Below are 21,395 nucleotides of genomic sequence, written 5' to 3'. Positions count from 1 at the left end.
TTACCCTGGGAGCTGGCCGCCATGTTTGGCTGGGGCATCCAGGGAATCTTCCGTCCGTCCCTGTAAACATTGTGACGAATTAATAAAGCTTCGTGGAATTGTCTCAAAAAAAAAAAGGAGTACGCGAGCTCGTCCGCGCTTGCGGATCTTCGCACATTCGCGTCCTGTTAACCGTTCTTATGAAACCAGTTTTACAAGATGAGCTTATGTAAACTACTAATTCCTCCATTCCATAATATAAGAGAGTTTTTAACACTGAGTACATTACCAAATTGGTGCATTTACTGTGATACTCCCTTCGTTCGGAATTACTCATCTAAGAAATAAATGTATCTAGATATATTTTAGTTGTAGATACATTCATTTTTGTGACAAGTAATTCCGAATGAGGTTTGGGAACTCTGTTTTTCGAGTGGCATTTTCTCTACTAGAAGGTGATGGAGGCTAGATGGAAGTTAGACCCCTACACTGGAAATGCAAGCTGCGTGATCACCTCCCTCGTCCTGTGAAAGTCCTCGTCCTGCTCCCGATGTTCCAGATGGTACACCGACGACGACGCCTCCCGCTTGCCGATCACCACGTCTCGTCCCCGCTTCACCTGTAGCCAGTGGTCACCCGCCAACTTCGGGCCGATGCGTTCCTCGTGGAGTCCAATGTTGACGAACAGCCGTGACTCGCTGTTGTGTGGCGGCACGTCGACAAAGCTATTCATGTCGAACACCTCCTCGGCGGCGCCTTGCTCCGTGTCGTAGGCGTACACCTTGTGCCGGCTCGTCGCCAGCAGGATCTTCTTCTTCACACTGCACAGCGGCACGATCTCCCGCTCCCCGCTGAGCTCGTCCCGGATCGGCCGGGGCAGGCTGCCCACGTCGACGCGGCAGCGCGCAGACCACGATGGCGACGATGGACTCCACGTCACGAGCAGGAGCACGTCGTCGACGAGGCGGTCGTGGACGACGGCGCAGAGGGCGCCGTCGAGGTTGGTGAGGTGCCGGATGCGTGACGCCAGCCGCGGCGGCGTGCGCACCCACCCGAACCGCTCGGCGCCGACGGAGAGCGACAGGATGGGCGCGTCCTGTTGCGGGTCCCTGGCGCTGCCGTCGTAGGCGCAGCTTCGCCGGTGCAGCAGCCAGTAGAGGGATCCCTCGAGGGCCACGGGAGGCCGGCCGTCGACGTAGCACGCGAATCTTGGCGGCGCGTCACCGCCGGCGCAGCGCCGCCACCGCCACTCGCCGGACGCCGTAAGCGAACACACCTCGCACTTCTGCTGCCCGAAGATGTTCCTGAAGAGCCTCACCACCTTGTGCTGGCCGGTGGCCGGGTCGAAGCCGAGGCCGGTGCTGGAGAGCTCCAGAGGAAGCCGTTCGAGCAGCATCAGCTTTGGAACCACCGGTGCTATCTCCTCCGCCGTCTCGCACGGCGGCAGGGATACATGCTCGCCGGTGGAGAGGTTCAAGACGTGGTACTCGGACAACCGGACGTCGAAGACGAGCGTCAGGCCACGGCATGGCTTGCCGGTCAGCAGGAGGTGCTCGCCGGCGAGGTTGCCCACGCTGAGCAGCTTGCGGGCAGCGGCGGCGGGCGGCGCGTCTCCGTCCTCGGGAAGCGAGCAAGCGTAGAAGGACGTGGCGACGCCCTTCTCTGTCGGCGAGAAGAAGACGATCTCGGGGTGGCGCGCGGCGGCTGCTCTGGCGGCGTGCGCGGCGACGAAGTGGCCGGAGGCGAGGGCCGCGTTCCACGCCCGGCTGACTGATCTGCAGCGCATGGCTTCGGCCACCGGCAGGCGCGTGAGGATCTCGTCGACGATCAGCTCTTGGTTCAGCGGCGGGGACGGTTCGCCGTGCGACGGCCTGATCCTAGAAGCTGCCGGCGAGGTTGCCATCGTACGTTTGCACGTACGGTAGGGCCTGGTCGATTGATTGATTGACCGACTTACTATTGTGATTGAGATGATGTGTTGGCGACGGCCGTAGGTATATATACTCCTACCATGAGCGATCAGCGTCTCAAGTCGAACTCGGACTGTAGAACCGTCTCGATTGGAGTTCTTACATGCTGTTGGTTTGGCCACGTCAGCACACCGTTCAAATGTCGGATTAATTTGCACATGTTATTAGTGATGATCACGTTCTCCCTCTACTTTATAGTGATCTAAACGCTTTTATATTAGTTTACGGAGAAAGTACGTACGGCCTAGAGATCTGTACGCGGTATCTCAGGCGGTAACGGTGATCCAGATCTTGTTCTGCCTAGAGATGGTGGCTGCAAACTGTGATGGTGCAGCGACCTCTTGTGGCTCCACGGCGGCAGTGTATATCGGAAGATTTTCGAGAGTTCATCTTTTCATATCCGATGGTTCACTTCGGCGATGAGATGCAAACTATAGGCGTCGGCTTGACGCAGAGGAATGGGTGTGCAGCGGCGCAGTAGCTGCTGGGTTCATGGAAAAGTGGTGGCGACAACACATTTGTGACGTCGATGGTGGTGCTTCTTAAGTACCCGGTATCGAGCTCCGGGGTGAAAGCCCAGATTTGAATTCTGGCAATGGAGATGGTTATACATCGTTACCTTGTTGAAGGCATTGCTCGGATATGTTCGGACAATTTCTTCAGGGTGAAAACCTAGATTCCGGCGTTGACTACTGGATCCAGTGATAACAGCGTTTCAACGTTGCTCCCTTCCTGAAGGCGTTGCTGTTGAAGAATCACGATATTCATATGGCGTCTTGAGACGGTTGGTGCGGATATGGTCTTTCCTATAGTTTGCCGATCACGGAACTGGTCACTTTGGTTTTTTTTCTTTTCTTTCTTTTTCTCGCCCATGCATAGCTTTTGTCTTATATGATTTTTCTATTTGCTGGCGTGTTTTTTGTGTGGGTTGGTGTTGCATCCTAGTTGTGCAGAGGTCGGGTGTGTGCTCATCATGTGTGTATTCTCTTGATGCTTCATTTTGAGCTAATAAAATCCACCCTTTTCGAAAAAAAAGTTGTTCATCGTCTTGGTTTTGGCGGCAACGATGACGGCGCTGAATAAAGATTCTTTAGATCCTTCTGTGAGGAGGCCAATGGCTGGTTGTGGATGGATTTGGAAACCAGTCTGTTCAAGAAAGGATGGCGTAGCGGCGGCGACATCCTCGTGGTGGACCTGTGTCCTCGGGCTCCGCTGTTACGACGACGTTTGCTCCAGCGTCGGCATGGAGTTTGGGAGATAGTCCAGGAGCGGATGCAGATTGTGGTCTGCATCGATGATATATAGAAGGAGGAACGTGTGCTGGGTTCGTGGTTCGTGGATGGCAGGTATGGCTTCCTCCTTCGTCGTCTTATTTGTGGTGGGGTGCCAGATGTGGAGTTTGATGGCGTGTCCGGGTGTTGCCCTGGTCTGATTCGTTGAACGACAAGGGTTTCACTTTTGGTGAGACACCTTGGAGGTCCGTAAAGCTGCAAATCAGCGATGGGAGCCGCGTCGAGCTCGGGTGAGGAGGTGATCCATCATTCTTTTCTTTAGTGGCTGTTGTGGTGATGCCGGATGCAGGTGACGAACATTGGTGTCAATGTCACACCCAATATGCGACCCTATCCGAGAGGAACTCGAAGGTCCCACCAAGGATAGACCCGCATATTGAAACGCTTTTGCAAGGTGGATATTATTACATCGTACCATTACATACGTAGTTGCGGATACATACATCAGGCACAAGCGCCCCAAGAATACATCAAAATCATACAAGAGAACAACATCCAACGACGGATGAAACATAAACAGAAACTCAAACAATATCCACCCTGCTAGCCCAGGTTGCCGACCAGGAACCTAACCCAAGATCGACGAAGAAGAAGGAGAACTCCAACACGAGTAAACATCGCTCTCGCGTCATTAACAGCGCACCACCTGTACCTGCAACTATTGTTGTAGTAATCTGTGAGCCACGAGGACTCAGCAATCCCATTACCATGGGTATCAAGACTAGCAAAGCTTAATGGGTAAGGAAGGGGTAAAGTGGTGAGGTTGCAGCAGCGGCTAAGCAAAGTATGGTGGCTAACTTACGAAACAAGAGCGAGAAGAGGAGCTTAACAAGTGGTCGTCAACTAGTAATGATCAAGAAGTGATCCTGAACTCCTACCTACGTCAAACATAACCCAAAAACCGTGTTCTCCTCTCGAACAACCCCGAAAAGAGACAATCACGGTTACGCACGCGGTTGGTGTATTTTAGAAGAGTTTACTTCAAGTTTACTATAACCGGATATTAACAAATTCGCATCTGCCACATAACCGCGGGCACGGCTCACGAAAGTTTATACCCTACAGGGGTGTCCCAACTTAGCCCATCACAAGCTCTCACGGTCAATGAAGGATATTCCTTCTCCTGGGAAGACCCGGTCAGTCTCGGAATCCCGGTTACAAGACATTTCGATGATGGTAAAACAAGACCAGCAAGACCACCCGACTGTGCCGACAAATCCTGATAGGAGCTGCACATATCTCGTTCTCAGGGCACACCAGATGAGCACTCCGTACAACTAAAACCAGACCTCAAGTTTCTCCGAGGTGGCGCTGCAAAGGACTCTAGTTTGGACCAGCACTCAGAGGAGCACTGGCCCCGGGGGGTAAATAAAGATGACCCTCGGGCTCCGGAAACCCAAGGAAAAAAGGCTTAGGTGAGGCAAATGTAAAACCAAGGTTGGCCCTTGCTGGAGGAGTTTTATTCAAAGCGAACTGTCAAGGGGGTCCCATAACACCCAACCGCGTAAGGAACGCAAAATCCGGGAACATAATACCGATATGACGGAAACTAGTGCGGCAAGAGTGTAACAAAACACCAGGGATAAGGCCGAGCCTTCCACCCTTAACCAAGTGTATAGATGCATTAATAATATAAGAGATATTGTGATATCCCAACATAAAACATAATCCAACATGGAGCAATCTTCATCTTCACCTGCAACTAGCAACGCTATAAGAGGGGCTGAGCAAAAGCGGTAACATAGCCAAACAACGGTTTTCTAGGAAGGGTGACAAATGTTAGGGGCTATCATGGCAATTTGGGAGGCTTGATAAGCAAGTGGTAGGTATCGCGGCATAGGTAAAGCATCGAGGCAACTAGCATAGCAATGATAGTAATGAGATCCAAGGTGACGGTCATCTTGCCTGAAATCCCGCTAGGAAGAAGAACGAGTCCATGAAGAAGATGAAGCCATGAAGACGAATCAAGCGTAGTCGAACGAATCCTCACGAACGCAACGAAACAGGAACTATCGAGGAGAAGCACATCCGGAAAGAAGCAAACAACACGGTAAACACTCAACACATGAACAAGACATGATGCTCAACCAAGCATGATGCATGACAAGGCTACATGAAGCTACTCATGGCAAGAGATTATGCATATAAGAACAACACATCAAAGCAAGTTTAAATGAGGCCGGAAGCAACATGTAACAATTCCGGTAAGTCCCCATATGCAAATTTCAAAATTGGTCCAGATCTGAATAAACCTTATGTTCAAGTTGTTAAACAACAAGTTAAGATGCACCAAGATGATCTGCACGAAATTCTAGTCAAGTTACATATAAAGTTCATTTAATTCGGAGCTACGACCTAGAAGATATGAGCAAAACAAGTTAAGCATGGCATTGATGCAAAATGCATTCAAACATCAAGCAAACACACTCAAAACATGGATGCAACAAAGGTAACATGAAACTACATGCAAAACTAAGCAAGTTTCATGTAGAGCACACTCAAAACGGAGCAACGATTCAACACATACACATAAAACAAGTTTAAAGGACAAGCTGTCCAAAACAGCAACTAGACATCTAGTAAGCATAAAAAAAATGCTACAACACCTCAACATGAAAACAAAAGGCATGGACATGATGTACAGGTAACGCATGACAAAACATGAACACTGAGCTATCTCCAGAAATCACTAGAACATGCTCAAAAGAACATGGCAAGATTGCAAATAATAACAGTTCACAGACTTGGCAGAAAATGACTAGACATGGCAGAAATAACATCAGGTTGCAATGTTTAGAGATATCAAACAACATGTTACAGCAAGCTACCATGTAAAAATATAGCATGGCATGCTAAAACGAAAGACAAAGAATAAAACTCCCTTAGTGAACTAATTCCAAAGATCAACATAAGAGATGGTAGGATCCATGCAAACATGGAAAGTGATATGACAGATTCAGACTTGGTGAAAATAACAGTACATGGCAGGAACAACGATAAGTAGGCATGTTGGTGAGCTTGTACAACTCACTACAGAGCATTTCATGGCATGTGAAGTTGACCAACAGTAAGATGACATGATTATGAAGCTAAGAATGGCAAGAACAAGTCCATAGGGTACATAGAACACTAGCTATACACATGGCAAACTGAACTTAATGTTAAGAGGCTGACAGCAACATTATTTAGCAATTTGAGAGCAAGATTACGACAAGCTACAACAGGCTATAAATGCAAAAAAGGCATGAATTAATAGATCATCACATGTCTAACAAAACATCCTTAGTGAACGTCTCCAGATTATGCATAGAGTGACTTGTAGCAGCAGGTTTACATAGCATCATGATATAACAGATTCAGACTATCAAAACAGTAACAACAAGTAGCCCAATTCACAAGCTTGATGCACTCACTACAGGGCATATAAAAATACATGGATTGCACCCCTGTAAAGATGGCATGAATATGCTCCTAAAACAGTAACAACAAGTAGCCCAATTCACAAGCTTGATGCACTCACTACAGGGCATATAAAAATACATGGATTGCACCCCTGTAAAGATGGCATGAATATGCTCCTAAAACATGTAGACATCATGCTCAAAGGATACACACACAAAATGCCACAAAAATGACAAATCATCAAGTTATAACTGTCTCAGCAGGTTAACGTCACATAGCACTCTTGCAAAGAGGATTAGGGCATCAATATGAACTCAAACAAGAAAGCCACAATGGAATGAAATGAGGAAAATCTCACAAAGAACATTTTGATATATCGTATGCATGAAACGGTGCGGCACACATGAAGTTATGGCATGAAGAACATGGGTACATAATGCAAAAAAAAATCTCAGGAACTTGAGGAAAAACGGGGTCAACCTCCGGATCTAGGGTTCCGGGCGCGGATTATGAGGTTTGCCGGGGTTTCACCGGAGTCGTCGTCGGACTTGGAGGAGAGGTGTCCAGCATCGATGGGGGGCTCGCCGGAGCGCGAGGGAGCCGGATCCGGTCGCTCCTCGACCAGATCTGGCCGGAGTCAACGAGGGGCGGAGGGCGAGGCGCGAGGCGGCACGGTGGTGCGGCGGCACGGCGATGGCGACCGGGCGGTGGTGGCGGCGCTAGGCGGCGGCGGGCGAAGCGGGAGGAGCGGGGCGGCGCGCGTGGGAGGCAGGTTGCGGCAGCGCGCGGGCTCGCGCGGGACTGCCCTGGGCTCCGTGGTGGAGCGGCGGGGAGCGACACGTGATCAGAGGGGATTGGATGGGGCAGCGGCTGGACGCGTCCGGACGGCGGCGGACATGTCCGGCGGCACGGAGGAAGGTGGAACTAGGGTTAGCACCGTGAATTTCGGGGGAGGGGGCTAATTTATAGGTAGATGGAGTTAGGGGAGTCCAAATGGGGAGCGGTTTTCGCCCACACGATCACGATCCAACGACCGAGAGCATGGATGGGGTTTGGATGGGTTCAAGGGCTGTGGTGGAGGGGTGTTGAGATGCAAAGAGATAGGGGTTTTGGGCTACGCGGTTAACCGTTAGGGCGCCAAACGACCTCCAAATGGAACGAAAATTGACAGGCGGTCTACCTACTCTAAAACAACACCGCACACCAAGTTTCATCCCATTCCGAGAACATTTTTAAGCCACTCACGAAACAAGGTCTGAGAGGTGCAACGGGTGCGTGTGAGAGTGTCGGATCGCAAAACGGACAACGGGGAAAAGGACCGGATGCAAGTTTTGAAAATATGATGATGCAATGCACCTGATGACATGGCAAAGATGCAACACACAAACAAATGACATGGCAATGATGGTGAATAACTGGAAGACACCTGGCGCATCGGATTCGGGGCGTTACAATCAAGCTTAGAGGTTCTGCTATCTTTTCAATATTTTCATGTCAGTCCTTACGTGAATTGTACTTTGATCTTTATGATATGAATGAGACATACTGGAATCAGCTTCTTTGCCGTCTGCCATGGCAGACGGCAAAGGCATACATCCCGAACGGCAAACACCTTTGCCATTAGCCAGCGGACGGCAAAGAGGCAAAGCTCTTTGCCGTCCGCTGACAAACGGCAAAGAGCTCAGCTTAGCTAGCACTGAGAAGCTGCCACGTGTCCAGCTATGTCGTCCACCAGCCGACAGCAAAGAGGTTTGAATCTTTGTCGTCTGCTGGCGGACGGCATAGCTCGCCCTGTTTGCCGGTCCTATTTGGTCACTTTGTCGTCCGCCAGCAGACGACAAAGTGACCAAATAGGCAGCCAGTGTTCCCAGTTTATACAGGTAGCTGCCACGTTTCCTCTTTGCCCTCTGCTAGCAGACGGCAAAGAGACTATTTATCCCCTATTTTTATTTGAATCCATTTAAGTTTCACAGGAATTCACACACAGATACACATATTTTTTTTTCACAGGCACAACAGACATATGATGTATCCAACACATAGCTCCATCCATGACAACATACATACATAAGAAACACAATTCTATCCATACATATTACAGTAATATCACAATGTTCATCCAACACATTGTTCCATGCATCCATATGACAAGTTCCACATTTTTCATCGATACAAACGAAAAGAAGAACATGGAAACAAGCACTCCATCCATGCAAGCTTCCATATAGTGAATTAAATCTGCAAAATGGGAAACAAGAAAGTTAGAAGAAGAAGACTAGAATCAGAAGAAGAAGAAAATGAAGAAGAAGAAGAGGAAGAAGAAGTAAGCATACTTAGGTAAAATAGCATATTATGCCATTTTTGATATAAAGCAGCTTAGTATAGGTCATTATTGAGCTAACCTAGGTAACTAAGCATATTAGAGCTAACTCTTCTTCTTTTCTTCCTATTCCTTCTTTTCTCCCTCTTCCTTGATTTTCTTCATCTTATTATGTCATTTGTGGGCTAAGTAGGCTAAATTATGTCATAAATGAACTAAATAGGCTAAATAAGAAGAAAAATGCCAATTTTGAGCTTACCTAGCTAATTATGCCATTTTTGACCTAACTAAGCTTTTTGTGTCATTTTAGAGGACAACAAGCTAAGTATATGACATTTATGAGGTTAGCAAGGTTATTATGCCATTTACGAATAAAAACAAGTAAGAGGAGGAGTCCTTCTTCTTCTTCTTTTCTTCTTTTCTTCCCATTCCTTCTTTTCTTCCTCTTCCTTGATTTTCTTCATCTTATTATGTCATTTGTGGACTAAATAGGCTAAATTATGTCATAAATGGACTAAATAGGCTAAATAAGAAGAAAAATGCCATTTTTGAGCTTACCTAGCTAATTATGCCATTTTTGACCTAACTAAGCTTATTGTGTCATTTTAGAGGACAACAAGCTATAATACCTAACATGAATAATATGTATATAATTTAAGTGTATCATCATCGTGAACTTAATAAAAAATTGAATACCTCACATTACTAATATTACTCTGAATCGTCTATATATGCTCCAGGATCATTAAATGCATCATCATCATCACTATCAGTAACGTGCTCTTCATCATCGTCAATAAATGCATCAACATGTGGAAGGCCTCCTTTACGTAATCGTTCAAGCATTGACAGGTCATCTGCAACAGTAACTTCTTCTTGTTCCGGCTCAGGGGTGAAGTCGGATTCACTATCGTTGTCTACTTCAATGTTCTGGGGTGGAGTAGAGCGGTTCTTGAAACGCTTTTTGGAAAGACATGTTTCTTGGAAGAATTCTCCTTCGTCATATGTATCTTGGTTAATGTGAGGTTCATAATCCTATTCATTGGGGGAGGTGGTCTAACACGTGGCGGCACTTCATAAACGACATCCCAACCACTGAGATTTGGATCACTTTGACAGGCCCACGGTAGATAGAAAACTTGGGTTGCCTGTTGAGCCGTAATATAGACATCGGGAATATCCAAATAGGTGCTTTGTTTGATTTCGACTAGCCATATATGTTCATGAGTCCTTCTAGTCTCCCTCGGCTGGAACCAATAACATCTGAAGACTATGACATTTGGTGGGTTTTCACCATAGAATTGAAGTTCATAAATTGCTTCAACTCTTCCATAATACTCGATATCTCCTTCACCGATAGCAGAGACACAACAATTTCTAGACTTTCGATCGGCCATAGATAGCTTTTTTCCATAGGTACGAAAGTGATACCCATTGATGTCGTATTTGTCAAATGAATGGACCTTATAGTCAAAACCATTAGCTACTTGTCTCAATTCGGCATCCATAATCTCTGAATTAGCCTACATGTTTAAATACGAAAGGATTGTTGCATTAGTCGCAAATTACCATTTTTTGAACCAAGAGATGAAACTGGGATATTCGCCTCCTTGCTTTGCCAGAAGCTCATACTCTTCGACGAAATCCTTTTGGATCACCGCTCCATACGAGAATATGGCGACGTATCGACTGCATCAAATATCCAGGAGTAAGAGCAGTTCAAAGGAATTAGAAGTTGTGAAACAATGTACCGAGATCTTACTCAATGTACGGCCGACTTCTGTTAGGTTGTTGAAGAGATACAGCAAAATGGTCTGCATTCTTCAACATCCAACGATACTGGTTTCCAACCACTAGCTGGTGTGAGATTCCCTTTGAATAGGCTGAGGTTGGATCGACCCTTTTTAGGGTCGTCAGCATCGTACCCAGGCTTCGAATTGTGCAAATGACGATTTTTGGCTTCATAGTGTGCTGTCACGAAGTTTGCCGCCTCCTCAATGATGAATGCCTCGGCCATCGATGCCTCACATCTATGTTTATTTTTACATTTTGCTTGAAGCGTCTTCTACATCCTCTTAGTTGAGTAGCACCAACAATTTTGCACGGGCCCCCCCAATCGTGCCTCGGTCGGGAGATGCAAAATCAAGTGTTGCATTGGATTAAATAAGCTTGGCGGAAAGATCATCTCTAACTTGCAGATCAACTCTGGCGCCAACTGTTCCATTTCTTCTAGGAAGCCAGGCGATAGTTCTTTCGCACAAAGAACATGGAAGAAATAGCTCAGCTCTGCCAGTACTATCCATTCATCCTCAGGGATGAAGCCACGCAACATCACCGGCGTTATCTGCTCAATCCATATGTGCCAATCATGACTTTTTAGACCAAATATTTTCAATTTTTCAAGACTCGCTCCCCTCTTTAGATTTGCTGCATACCCGTCGGGGAACATCAACTGCATTTTCACCCACAAAATAATTTCCTTCATAGCTAGCCTTCCAAGATTGAACCATGCCTTTGGCTTCGTCCAGTTTCGCTTTCCTTTCGGTTCTTGCATGTTTTGTAACGGTCTATCACATAGCTCCTCTTGATCGACTCTAGCATTGGTATTATCCTTGATTTCCCCTCTATGCCGAATAATGTACCAAAAATGGCTTCGGCGATATTCTTTTCAGTGTGCATCACGTCGATGTTGTGTGGGGAAAGGAGGTCTTTGAAGTAAGGCAGATCCCACAAGCATGTCTTGTGAGTCCAGGCGTGTTCCTTATTATACCCCTTGAGATACCCTGGACGCTCTGGATCTGGCTCGAGATCGCTTAACTGATCTAGGGTCTGTTGGCCTATCAACGCAGGTGGTGCAGAGTGTTTGACAACTCTACCTTTGATGAAGTTCTTCTTGTCTTTCCTGAATTTATGGCGAGGATCTAGAAACGGTCTATGCAAGTCGAAGCAAGTATACTTGTGCCCTGCCGTCAGCCAACGAAACTCAAGAGCTCCCTTGCATGTGGGGCACGGGAACCTTCCATGCACACACCAGCCAACGAATAGCGCATACACCGGAAAGTCATGCGTCGAGTACATGTACAAGACACGTATTATGAAGTTCTGTTTGCTAAAGGCGTCGTATGTCTTGAACCCATTATCCCAAGCTTATTGCAATTCGTCCTTAAGCGGCAGCATGTACACATTCATATTCTTCCCCGGATAGTTGGGCCATGGAATTATCAACGTCAGGAAAATGTTCTTTCTTTGCATAATCTGCCCGGGGGAGGGGGGGAGATTGAGTGGAATGACAAACACGGGCCAACAACTGTATGGGGCTGCCGCCTGACCAAACACACTGAACCCATCCGTGCTGATGGCGACTCAAGGATGCCTTGGATCTGCCGTTTTTTCCTTATGTAATGCATCGAAGCGCTTCCACGCTTCACCATCCGATGTGTGCACCATCATCACACTCCCATCTGCATCTAGTTCGGTTCTTTTACCCGTTTTGTGCCATGTCATCTATCTGGCCATCTCTTCGACCATGAAAAGACGTTGAAGTCTTGGTACGATTGGCATATACCGAAGAACATTAACAGGTATTTTGGTATGCGTCTTCTCACCCATACCGTTGTCTACCACAACATACCTGGAAGAATTGCAAATGGGGCAATAGTTCAACTCCTCATACTGAAGCCTAAATAAGACACATCCTTTCTCATAGGCATGTATCTTCTCATAGGGCATCTTAAGAGCACGGAGGATTTTGTCTGACTGGTATAGGTTTGCAGGTAGCACATGGCCTTTGGGCAGAAATCGTCCGAATAATGTCATCATCGCGTCGTAGCATTCTCTGCCCAAGTTGAATTAAGCCTTCAAAGCCATTATTTGTGAGAAGGCATCCAGCTGACAAAGCTCAGTGTGCTCGTGGAGAGGATGTTTTGAGGACTCCAACATTTCAGTGAAGGCCTTTGCAGATTCCTCCATCTCCTCGTCCGAGTCCCAAGCATCGTCAAAGTATTGCACCATGTCGACCATCCCGGTACCATGCTCGTCGGTGCGACGAACCACCTCGGCTCTAGCACGTTGGGCAGACTCAATGTCCAGACCGTGTAACCAGGCGTAAAACCAAACTTCTGCAGGTCTTTACTCATTTCAAGCTCGTCCCTCTTATTATAGTTGTCGCACCGGACACAGGGACACCAGCTAAATTTCTGGCCATTTGCAAATGCGGCTCTAACAAACCCTTTGGTTTTTGTTAACCATTCCTTGGTCCAAACTTTCTGTCTAGTGTAACCGGTGTACATCCACGCACGATCACTCATATTGACTTCCTACTGGACACACAAGAAATATATACATAATTAAGCAAACCATATCCATCAGTTAATGGAGTTTGTCAGTTTTATTACGTCCATCCAACCTACACACTAATAGGTAAAGATAGGTCCTAATCCCACCCGAGTATGTGTAGATTGGGTTCGTTTTCCCATGCTCTGCTCCGGATCCGACGCAAAATTTCGGCAGCACCTCCCCGCTGTTCTCCTGATACACGTCTTGGTAATAAGCAGAGAGGATGTGTACCCGGAGAACAACAGGGAGGCACTGACGAAATTCTGCATCGGATCCGGAGCAGAGCATATGGGAAAACGAACCCAATTTACACATACTTGGGTTGTCCATGGATAATGTTGGACAATTCGAAAGAATCACGATTATAAATATGCAAATGCATGCATATTTATAGATGTAACCCTTTAGAATGGGAGACGCATAGTGGTTACGAATACTGATGATTGACACCTATAGCTAGCAAGTTTCATCGGCACGAAGACCGGAACAGAGCAAATGAATGGGGGAGGAGGAGATGTTATTTGTGCTCACCAACGAACGCACGGGCGGATCTCGTCAAACGCATGGGGAGGTCATCAAACACCACACCCTCACAGCAATGAAACAACTGCATATTTAAATCCACCTGATCAACACAAATATATATATATATATGTGATGTTTTGCATAAAAAATCGAAAATATACGACCTAACTCATAATTCACAAATATATGACCCCGTCGGGGTCGGGGTCGGGGTGTGGTGCCAGGGTGTCAGGGTCGATCAGGGTGTCAGGGTGTCGGGGTGTCGGGGTCGGGGTCGGGGTTTGGTGTGATACGTCTCCAATGTATCTATAACTTTTGATTGTTTCATGCTATTATATTATCCATGTAGGATGTTTTATATGCATTTATATGCTATTTTATATGATTTTTGGGACTAACCTATTAACCTAGAGCCCAGTGTCAGTTTATAGTTTTTCCTTGTTTTTGAGTTTTACAGAAAAGGAATACCAAACGGAGTCCAATTGACGTGCCAATTTTTTATGATTTTTAATGGACCAAAAGAAGCCCCGGGAGTAAAATAGTTGGGCCAGAAGAGTCCCAGGCTGCCCACGAGGGTGGGGGCGCGCCCTACCCCCCTTGGCGCCCCCCCCCCTATCTCGTGGACGGCTCAGAGACCCCCCTGACATGAGACCTACGCCAAAAATTCCTATAAATACATAAACCTCTAGAAAATAACCTAGATCGGGAGTTCCGCCGCCGCAAGCCTCTGTAGCCACCAAAAACCAATCGGGCCCCTGTTCCGACACCCTACCGGAGGGGGGATCCCTCTCCAGTGGCCATCTTCATCATCCCGGTGATCTCCATGACGAGGAGGGAGTAGTTCACCCTCGGGGATGAGGGTTTGTACCAGTAGCTATGTGTTTGATCTCTCTCTCTCTCTCTCTCGTGTTCTTGATTCAGCATGATCTTGATGTATCACGAGCTTTGCTATTATAGTTGGATCTTATGATGTTTCTCCCCCTCTACTCTCTTGTAATGGATTGAGTTTTCCCTTTGAAGTTATCTTCTCGGATTGAGTCTTTAAGGATTTGAGAACACTTGATGTATGTCTTGCATGTGCTTATCTGTGGTGACAATGGGATATTCACTTGATCCACTTGATGTATGTTTTGGTGATCAACTTGCGGGCTCAGTGACCTTGTGAACTTATGCATAGGGGTTGGCACACGTTTTCGTCTTGACTCTCCGGTAGAAACTTTGGGGCACTCTTTGAAGTTCTTTGTGTTGGTTGAATAGATGAATCTGAGATTGTGTGATGCATATCGTATAATCATACCCACGGATACTTGAGGTGACATTGGAGTATCTAGGTGACATTAGGGTTTTGGTTGATATGTGTCTTAAGGTGTTATTCCAGTACGAACTCTAGGATAGATCGAACGGAAAGAACAGCTTCGTGTTATTTTACTACGGACTCTTGAATAGATCAATCAGAAAGAATAACTTTGAGGTGGTTTCGTACCCTACCATAATCTCTTCGTTTGTTCTCCGCTATTAGTGACTTTGGAGTGACTCTTTGTTGCATGTTGAGGGATAGTTATATGATCAAATTATGTTATTATTGTTGAGAGAACTTGCACTAGTGAAAGTATGAACCCTAGGCCTTGTTTCCTAGCATTGCAATACCATTTACGCTCACTTTTATTACTTGTTACCTTGCTGTTTTTATATTTTCAGATTACAAAAAACATATATCTAGTATCCATATTGCACTTGTATCACCATCTCTTCGCCGAACTAGTCCACTTATACAATTTACCATTGTATTGGGTGTGTTGGGGACACAAGAGACTTTTTGTTATTTGGTTGCAGGGTTGCTTGAGAGATACCATCTTCGTCCAACCCCTCCCACGGATTGATAAAACTTAGGTCATCCACTTGAGGGAAATCTCCTACTGTCCTACAAACCTCTGCACTTGGAGGCCCAACAACGTCTACAAGAATAAGGTTGTGTAGTAGACATCAAGCAGTTTCTAACGCTGTTGCCGGGGAGGTGAGTGCTTGAAGGTATATCTTTAGATCTTGCAATCGAATATTTTTGTTTCTTGTTTATCACTAGTTTAGTTTATAAAAGAAAACTACAAAAAAATGGAATTGAGGGTGCCGCATATGCTTCATCTTTTTAATATCTTTCATGAAAATAAGGATTCCGATAATTGTGCTCAATTGCTAGAGGAAGAATGCATTAGAATGTTTGGCAGTAAATCTTTGAATGATGATCATGATTGCAATGTTTTTAGTATGAATTCTTTGAATACCCATGATGCTAATGATATGCAAAGCCACAAGCTTGGGGACGCTATGTTTGATGAAGATGATATATTTAGTCCCCCAAGTTTTGATGAGAAAATTTATTATGATGAAAGCATGCCTCCTATTTATGATGATTATTGTGATGACATGTATGCTATAAAGAATAAAGATAACCATGAAACTTGTCATCACAATTTTAATTTTCAATTAAATTATGCTTCACATGATAGTTATTTTGTTGAGTTTGCTCCCACTACTATTGATGAGAATAAATTTGCTTATGTGGAGAGTAGTAACATTTCTATGCAAGTATATCATGAAAAGAATGCTTTATGTGATGATTATATTGTTTAATTCATTCATGATGCTACTAAAAATTATTATGAGGGAGGAACATATGCTTGTAGGAAATTGCAATAATATCAAGTTTCCTCTCTATGTGCTTAAAGTTTTGTAGTTATGCTTGTTTTGCCTTCCTATGCTAGTTGATTATTGTTTCCATAAGTTGTTTGATCAAAAAATCCCTATGCATAGGTAGTGGGTTAGACTTAAATGTGCTAGTCATATTCTTCATGATGCTCTCTTTATGTTTCAATTCTTATCTTTTACCTGAGCATCATTGAAATCATCATGCCTAGCTAGGGGCGTTAAACGTTAGCGCTTGTTGGGAGGCAACCCAATTTTATTTTATTTTCTTTGATTTTTGTTCCTGTTTAGTAATAAGTAATCTATCTATCCTCTGTTTAGATGTGTTTTCATGTTTTAATTAGTGTTTGTGCCAAGTAGAACCTTTGGGAAGACTTGGGTGAAGTCTTTATGATCTTGCTGTAAAAAACAGAAACTTTAGCGCTCACGAGATTAGCTGCCATTTTTTACTGGAGAGTGATATTTAGTTGATTATATTTGCAGATGATTAATAGACAAATTCCTCACGTCCATATATTTATTTTAGAATTTTTGGTGTTCCAGAAGTATACGTTTGATCCAGATTACTACATATTATTCTGTTTTTGACAGATTCTATTTTGTGTGTGTTGTTTGCTTATTTTGATGAACCTATGAGTAGTATCGAAGGGTATGAACCATAGAGAAGTTGGAATACAGTAGATATTACACCAATATAAATAAATAATGAGTTCACAACAGTACCTAAGTGGTGGTTTTATTTTCTTATACTAACGGAGCTTACGAGTTTTCTGTTGAGTTTTGTGTTGTGAAGTTTTCTTGTTTTGTGTAAAGATTTGATGGACTATGGAATAAGGAGTGGCAAGAGCCTAAGCTTGGGGATTCCCAAGGCACACCAAGGTAATATTCAAGGACAACAAAGAGCCTAAACTTGGGGATGCCCCGGATGGCATCCCCTCTTTCGTCTTCGTTCATCGGTAACTTTACTTGGAGCTATATTTTTATTCACCACATAATATGTGTTTTGCGTGGAGCGTCATTTTATTTTATTTAGTTTTGCTTGCTGTTTGAATAATATCCCAGGATCTGAAATTCTTAAATGTTAGAGAGTCTTCACATAGTTGCATGATTATTCGACTACTCATTGATCTTCACTTATATCTTTCGGAGTAGTTTGTCGTTTGCTCTAGTGCTTCACTTATATCTTTTAGAGCACGACGGTAGTTTTATTTTGAATAAATAGATGAACTCTCATGCTTCACTTATATTATTTTGAGAGTATTTAGAACAACATGGTAATTTGCTTGGGTTATAAAATTTAGTCCTAATATGGTAGACATCCAAGAGGGATGTAATAAAAACTCTCATATAAAGTGCATTGAATACTATGAGAAGTTTGATTCCTTATGATTGTTTTGAGATATAAAGATGGTGATATTAGAGTCATGATAGTGAGTAGTTGTGAATTTGAGAGATACTTGTGTTAAAGTTTGTGATTCACATAGCATGCACGTATGGTGAACCGTTGTGTGATGAAGTCGGAGCATGATTTATTTATTGATTGTCTTCCTTATGAGTGGCGGTCGGGGATGAGCAATGGTCTTTTCCTACCAATCTATCCCCATAGGAGCATGTGCGTAGTACTTCGTTTCGATAACTAATAGATTTTTGCAATAAGTATATGAGTTCTTTATGACTAATGTTGAGTCCATGGATTATACGCACTCTCACCCTTCCACCATTGCTAGCCTCTCTAATACCGTGCACATTTCGCCGGTATCATACACCCACCATATACCTTCCTCAAAACAGCCACCATACCTACCTATTATGGCATTTCCATAGCCATTCCGAGATATATTTCCATGCAACTTTCCACCGTTCTGTTTATTATGACATGCTTCATCATTGTCATATTGCTTTGCATGATCATGTAGTTGATATCGTATTTGTGGCAAAGCCATCGTTCATGATTTTCATACATGTCACTCTTGATTCATTGCACATCCCGGTACACCGTCGGAGGCATTCACATAGAGTCATATTTTATTCTAAGTATTGAGTTGTAAATAAATGAAAGTGTGATGATCATCATTATTAGAGCATTGTCCCAGTGAGGAAAGGATGATGGAGACTATGATTCCCCCACCAGTCGGGATGAGACTCCGGATGAAAAAAAGAGAGGCCAAATAAGCCCAAATAAAAAAGAGAAAAAAAGAGGCCATAAAAAATAAAGAAAAAAAGGCTCAAACAAAAAAATGAGAGAAAAAGAGAGAAGGGACAATGTTACTATCCTTTTACCACACTTGTGCTTCAAAGTAGAACCGTGATCTTCATGATAGAGAGTCTCCTATGTTGTCACTTTCATATACTAGTGGGAATCTTTCATTATAGAACTTGGCTTGCATATTCCAATGATGGGCTTCCTTAAAATGCCCTAGGTCTTCGTGAGCAAGCGAGTTGGATGCACACCCACTTAGTTTCTTTTTGAGCTTTCATACACTTATAGCTCTAGTGCATCCGTTGCATGGCAATCCCTACTCACTCACGTTGATATCTATTGATGGGCATATCCATAGCCCGTTGATGCGCCTAGTTGATGTGAGACTATCTTCTCCTTTTTGTCTTCTCCACAGCCACCATTCTATTCCACCTATAGTGCTATGTCCATGGCTTGCGCTCATGTATTGCGTGAAGATTGAAAAAGTTTGAGAACATCAAAAGTATGAAACAATTGCTTGGCTTGTCATCGGGGTTGTCATGATTTAAATATTTTGTGTGATGAAGATAGAGTATAGCCAGACTATATGATTTTGTAGGGATAACTTTCTTTGGCCATGTTATTTTGAGAAGGCATGATTGCTTTGTTAGTATGCTTGAAGTATTATTGTTTTCATTTCAATATTAAACTTTTGTTTTGAATCTTATGGATCTGAATATTCTTGCCACAATAAAAAAGATTACATTGATAAATATGTTAGGTAGCATTCCATATCAAAAATTCTGTTTTTATCGAGGACGAGCAGGAATTAAGTTTGGGGATGCTTGATACGTCTCCAACGTATCTATAACTTTTGATTGTTCCATGCTATTATATTATCCGTCTAGGATGTTTTATATGCATTTATATGATATATTATATGATTTTTGGGACTAACCTATTAACCTAGAGCCCAGTGCCAGTTTCTATTTTTTTCCTTGTTTTTGAGTTTTACAGAAAAGGAATACCAAACAGAGTCCAATTGACGTGCTAATTTTTGATGATTTTTTATGGACCAAAAGAAACCCCCAGAGTAAAAGAGTTGGGCCAGAAGAGTCTCGGGCTGCCCACGAGGGTGGGGGGCGCGCCCTACCCCCCTGGGCGCGACCCCCTATCTCGTGGATGGCTCGGAGACCCCCCTGACGTGAGACCTACGCCAAAAATTCCTATAAATACAAAAACCTCCAGAAAATAACCAAGATCGGGAGTTTCGCCGCCGCAAGCCTCTGTAGCCACCAAAAACCAATCGGGACCCTATTTCGGCACCCTGCCGGGGGGGGTCCCTCACCGGTGGCCATCTTCATCATCCCGGCGATCTCCATGACGGGGAGGGAGTAGTTCACCCTCGGGGCTGAGGGTATGTACCAGTAGCAATGTGTTTGATCTCTCTCTCTCTCTCTCTCTCATGTTCTTGATTCAGCATGATCTTGATGTATCGCGAGCTTTGCTATTATAGTTGTATCTTATGATGTTTCTCCCCCTCTACTCTCTTGTAATGGACTGAGTTTTCCCTTTGAAGTTATATTATCGGATCCAGTCTTTAAGGATTTGAGAACACTTGATGTATGTCTTGCATGTGCTTATGTGTGGTGACAATGGGATATTCATGTGATCCACTTGATGTATGTTTTGGTGATCAACTTGCGGGTTCAGTGACCTTGTGAACTTATGCAGAGGGGTTGGCACACGTGTTCGTCTTGACTCTCCGGTAGAAACTTTGGGACACTCTTTGAAGTTCTTTGTGTTGGTTGAATAGATGAATCTGAGATTGTGTGATGCATATCGTATAATCATACCCACGGATACTTGAGGTGACATTGGAGTATCTAGGTGATATTAGGGTTTTGGTTGATATGTGTCTTAAGGTGTTATTCTAGTACGAACTCTAGGATAGATCGAATGGAAAGAACCACTTCGTGTTATTTTACTACGGACTCTTGAATAGATCGATCGGAAAGAATAACTTTGAGGTGGTTTCGTACCCTACCATAATCTCTTCGTTTGTTCTCCCTATTAGTGACTTTGGAGTGACTCATTGTTGCATGTTGAGGGATAGTTATATGATCCAACTATGTTATTATTGTTGAGAGAACTTGCACTAGTGAAAGTATGAACCCTTGGCCTTGTTTCCTAGCATTGCAATACCATTTACGCTCACTTTTATTACTTGTTACCTTGCTGTTTTTATATTTTCAGATTACAAAAACCTATATCTACTATCCATATTGCACTTGTATCACCATCTCTTCGCCGAACTAGTGCACCTAGCCAATTTACCATTGTATTGGGTGTGTTGGGGACACAAGAGACTTTTTGTTATTTGGTTGCAGGGTTGCTTGAGAGAGACCATCTTCATCCTACGCCTTCCACGGATTGATAAACCTTAGGTCATCCACTTGAGGGAAATTTGCTAGTATCCTACAAACCTCTGCACTTGGAGGCCCAACAACGTCTACAAGAAGAAGGTTGTGTAGTAGACATCATGGTGTCAGGGTGTCGGGGTGTGGTGTCAGGGTGTCGGGGGTCGGGGGTCAGGGTGTCGGGGGTCGAGGTGTCGATGGTTGGGGTGTTAGGGTGTCAGGATGTCGGGGTGTCGTGGTCGGGGTCGGGGTGTCGGTGGTCGGGGTCGGAGT

The 21,395-nt window shown here is 44.5% G+C and overlaps 1 protein-coding gene across 1 annotated transcript; it reads right to left on the bottom strand.

Moving 5' to 3' along the window:
• Window positions 1–98: 98 nt before the first annotated feature.
• Window positions 99–1,931, bottom strand: LOC123116878 (uncharacterized). The gene has a single exon (XM_044537757.1). It carries the CDS (start codon window positions 1,880–1,882, stop codon window positions 464–466), a length of 1,419 nt encoding a protein of 472 aa, XP_044393692.1. The 5' UTR covers window positions 1,883–1,931; the 3' UTR covers window positions 99–463.
• Between the last annotated feature and the right edge of the window lie 19,464 nt (window positions 1,932–21,395).

This window comes from Triticum aestivum, chromosome 5B (assembly GCF_018294505.1).
Source record: "Triticum aestivum cultivar Chinese Spring chromosome 5B, IWGSC CS RefSeq v2.1, whole genome shotgun sequence".
Classification (NCBI taxonomy): Eukaryota; Viridiplantae; Streptophyta; class Magnoliopsida; order Poales; family Poaceae; genus Triticum; species Triticum aestivum.
This window is presented reverse-complemented; position numbering and strand designations above follow the sequence as displayed.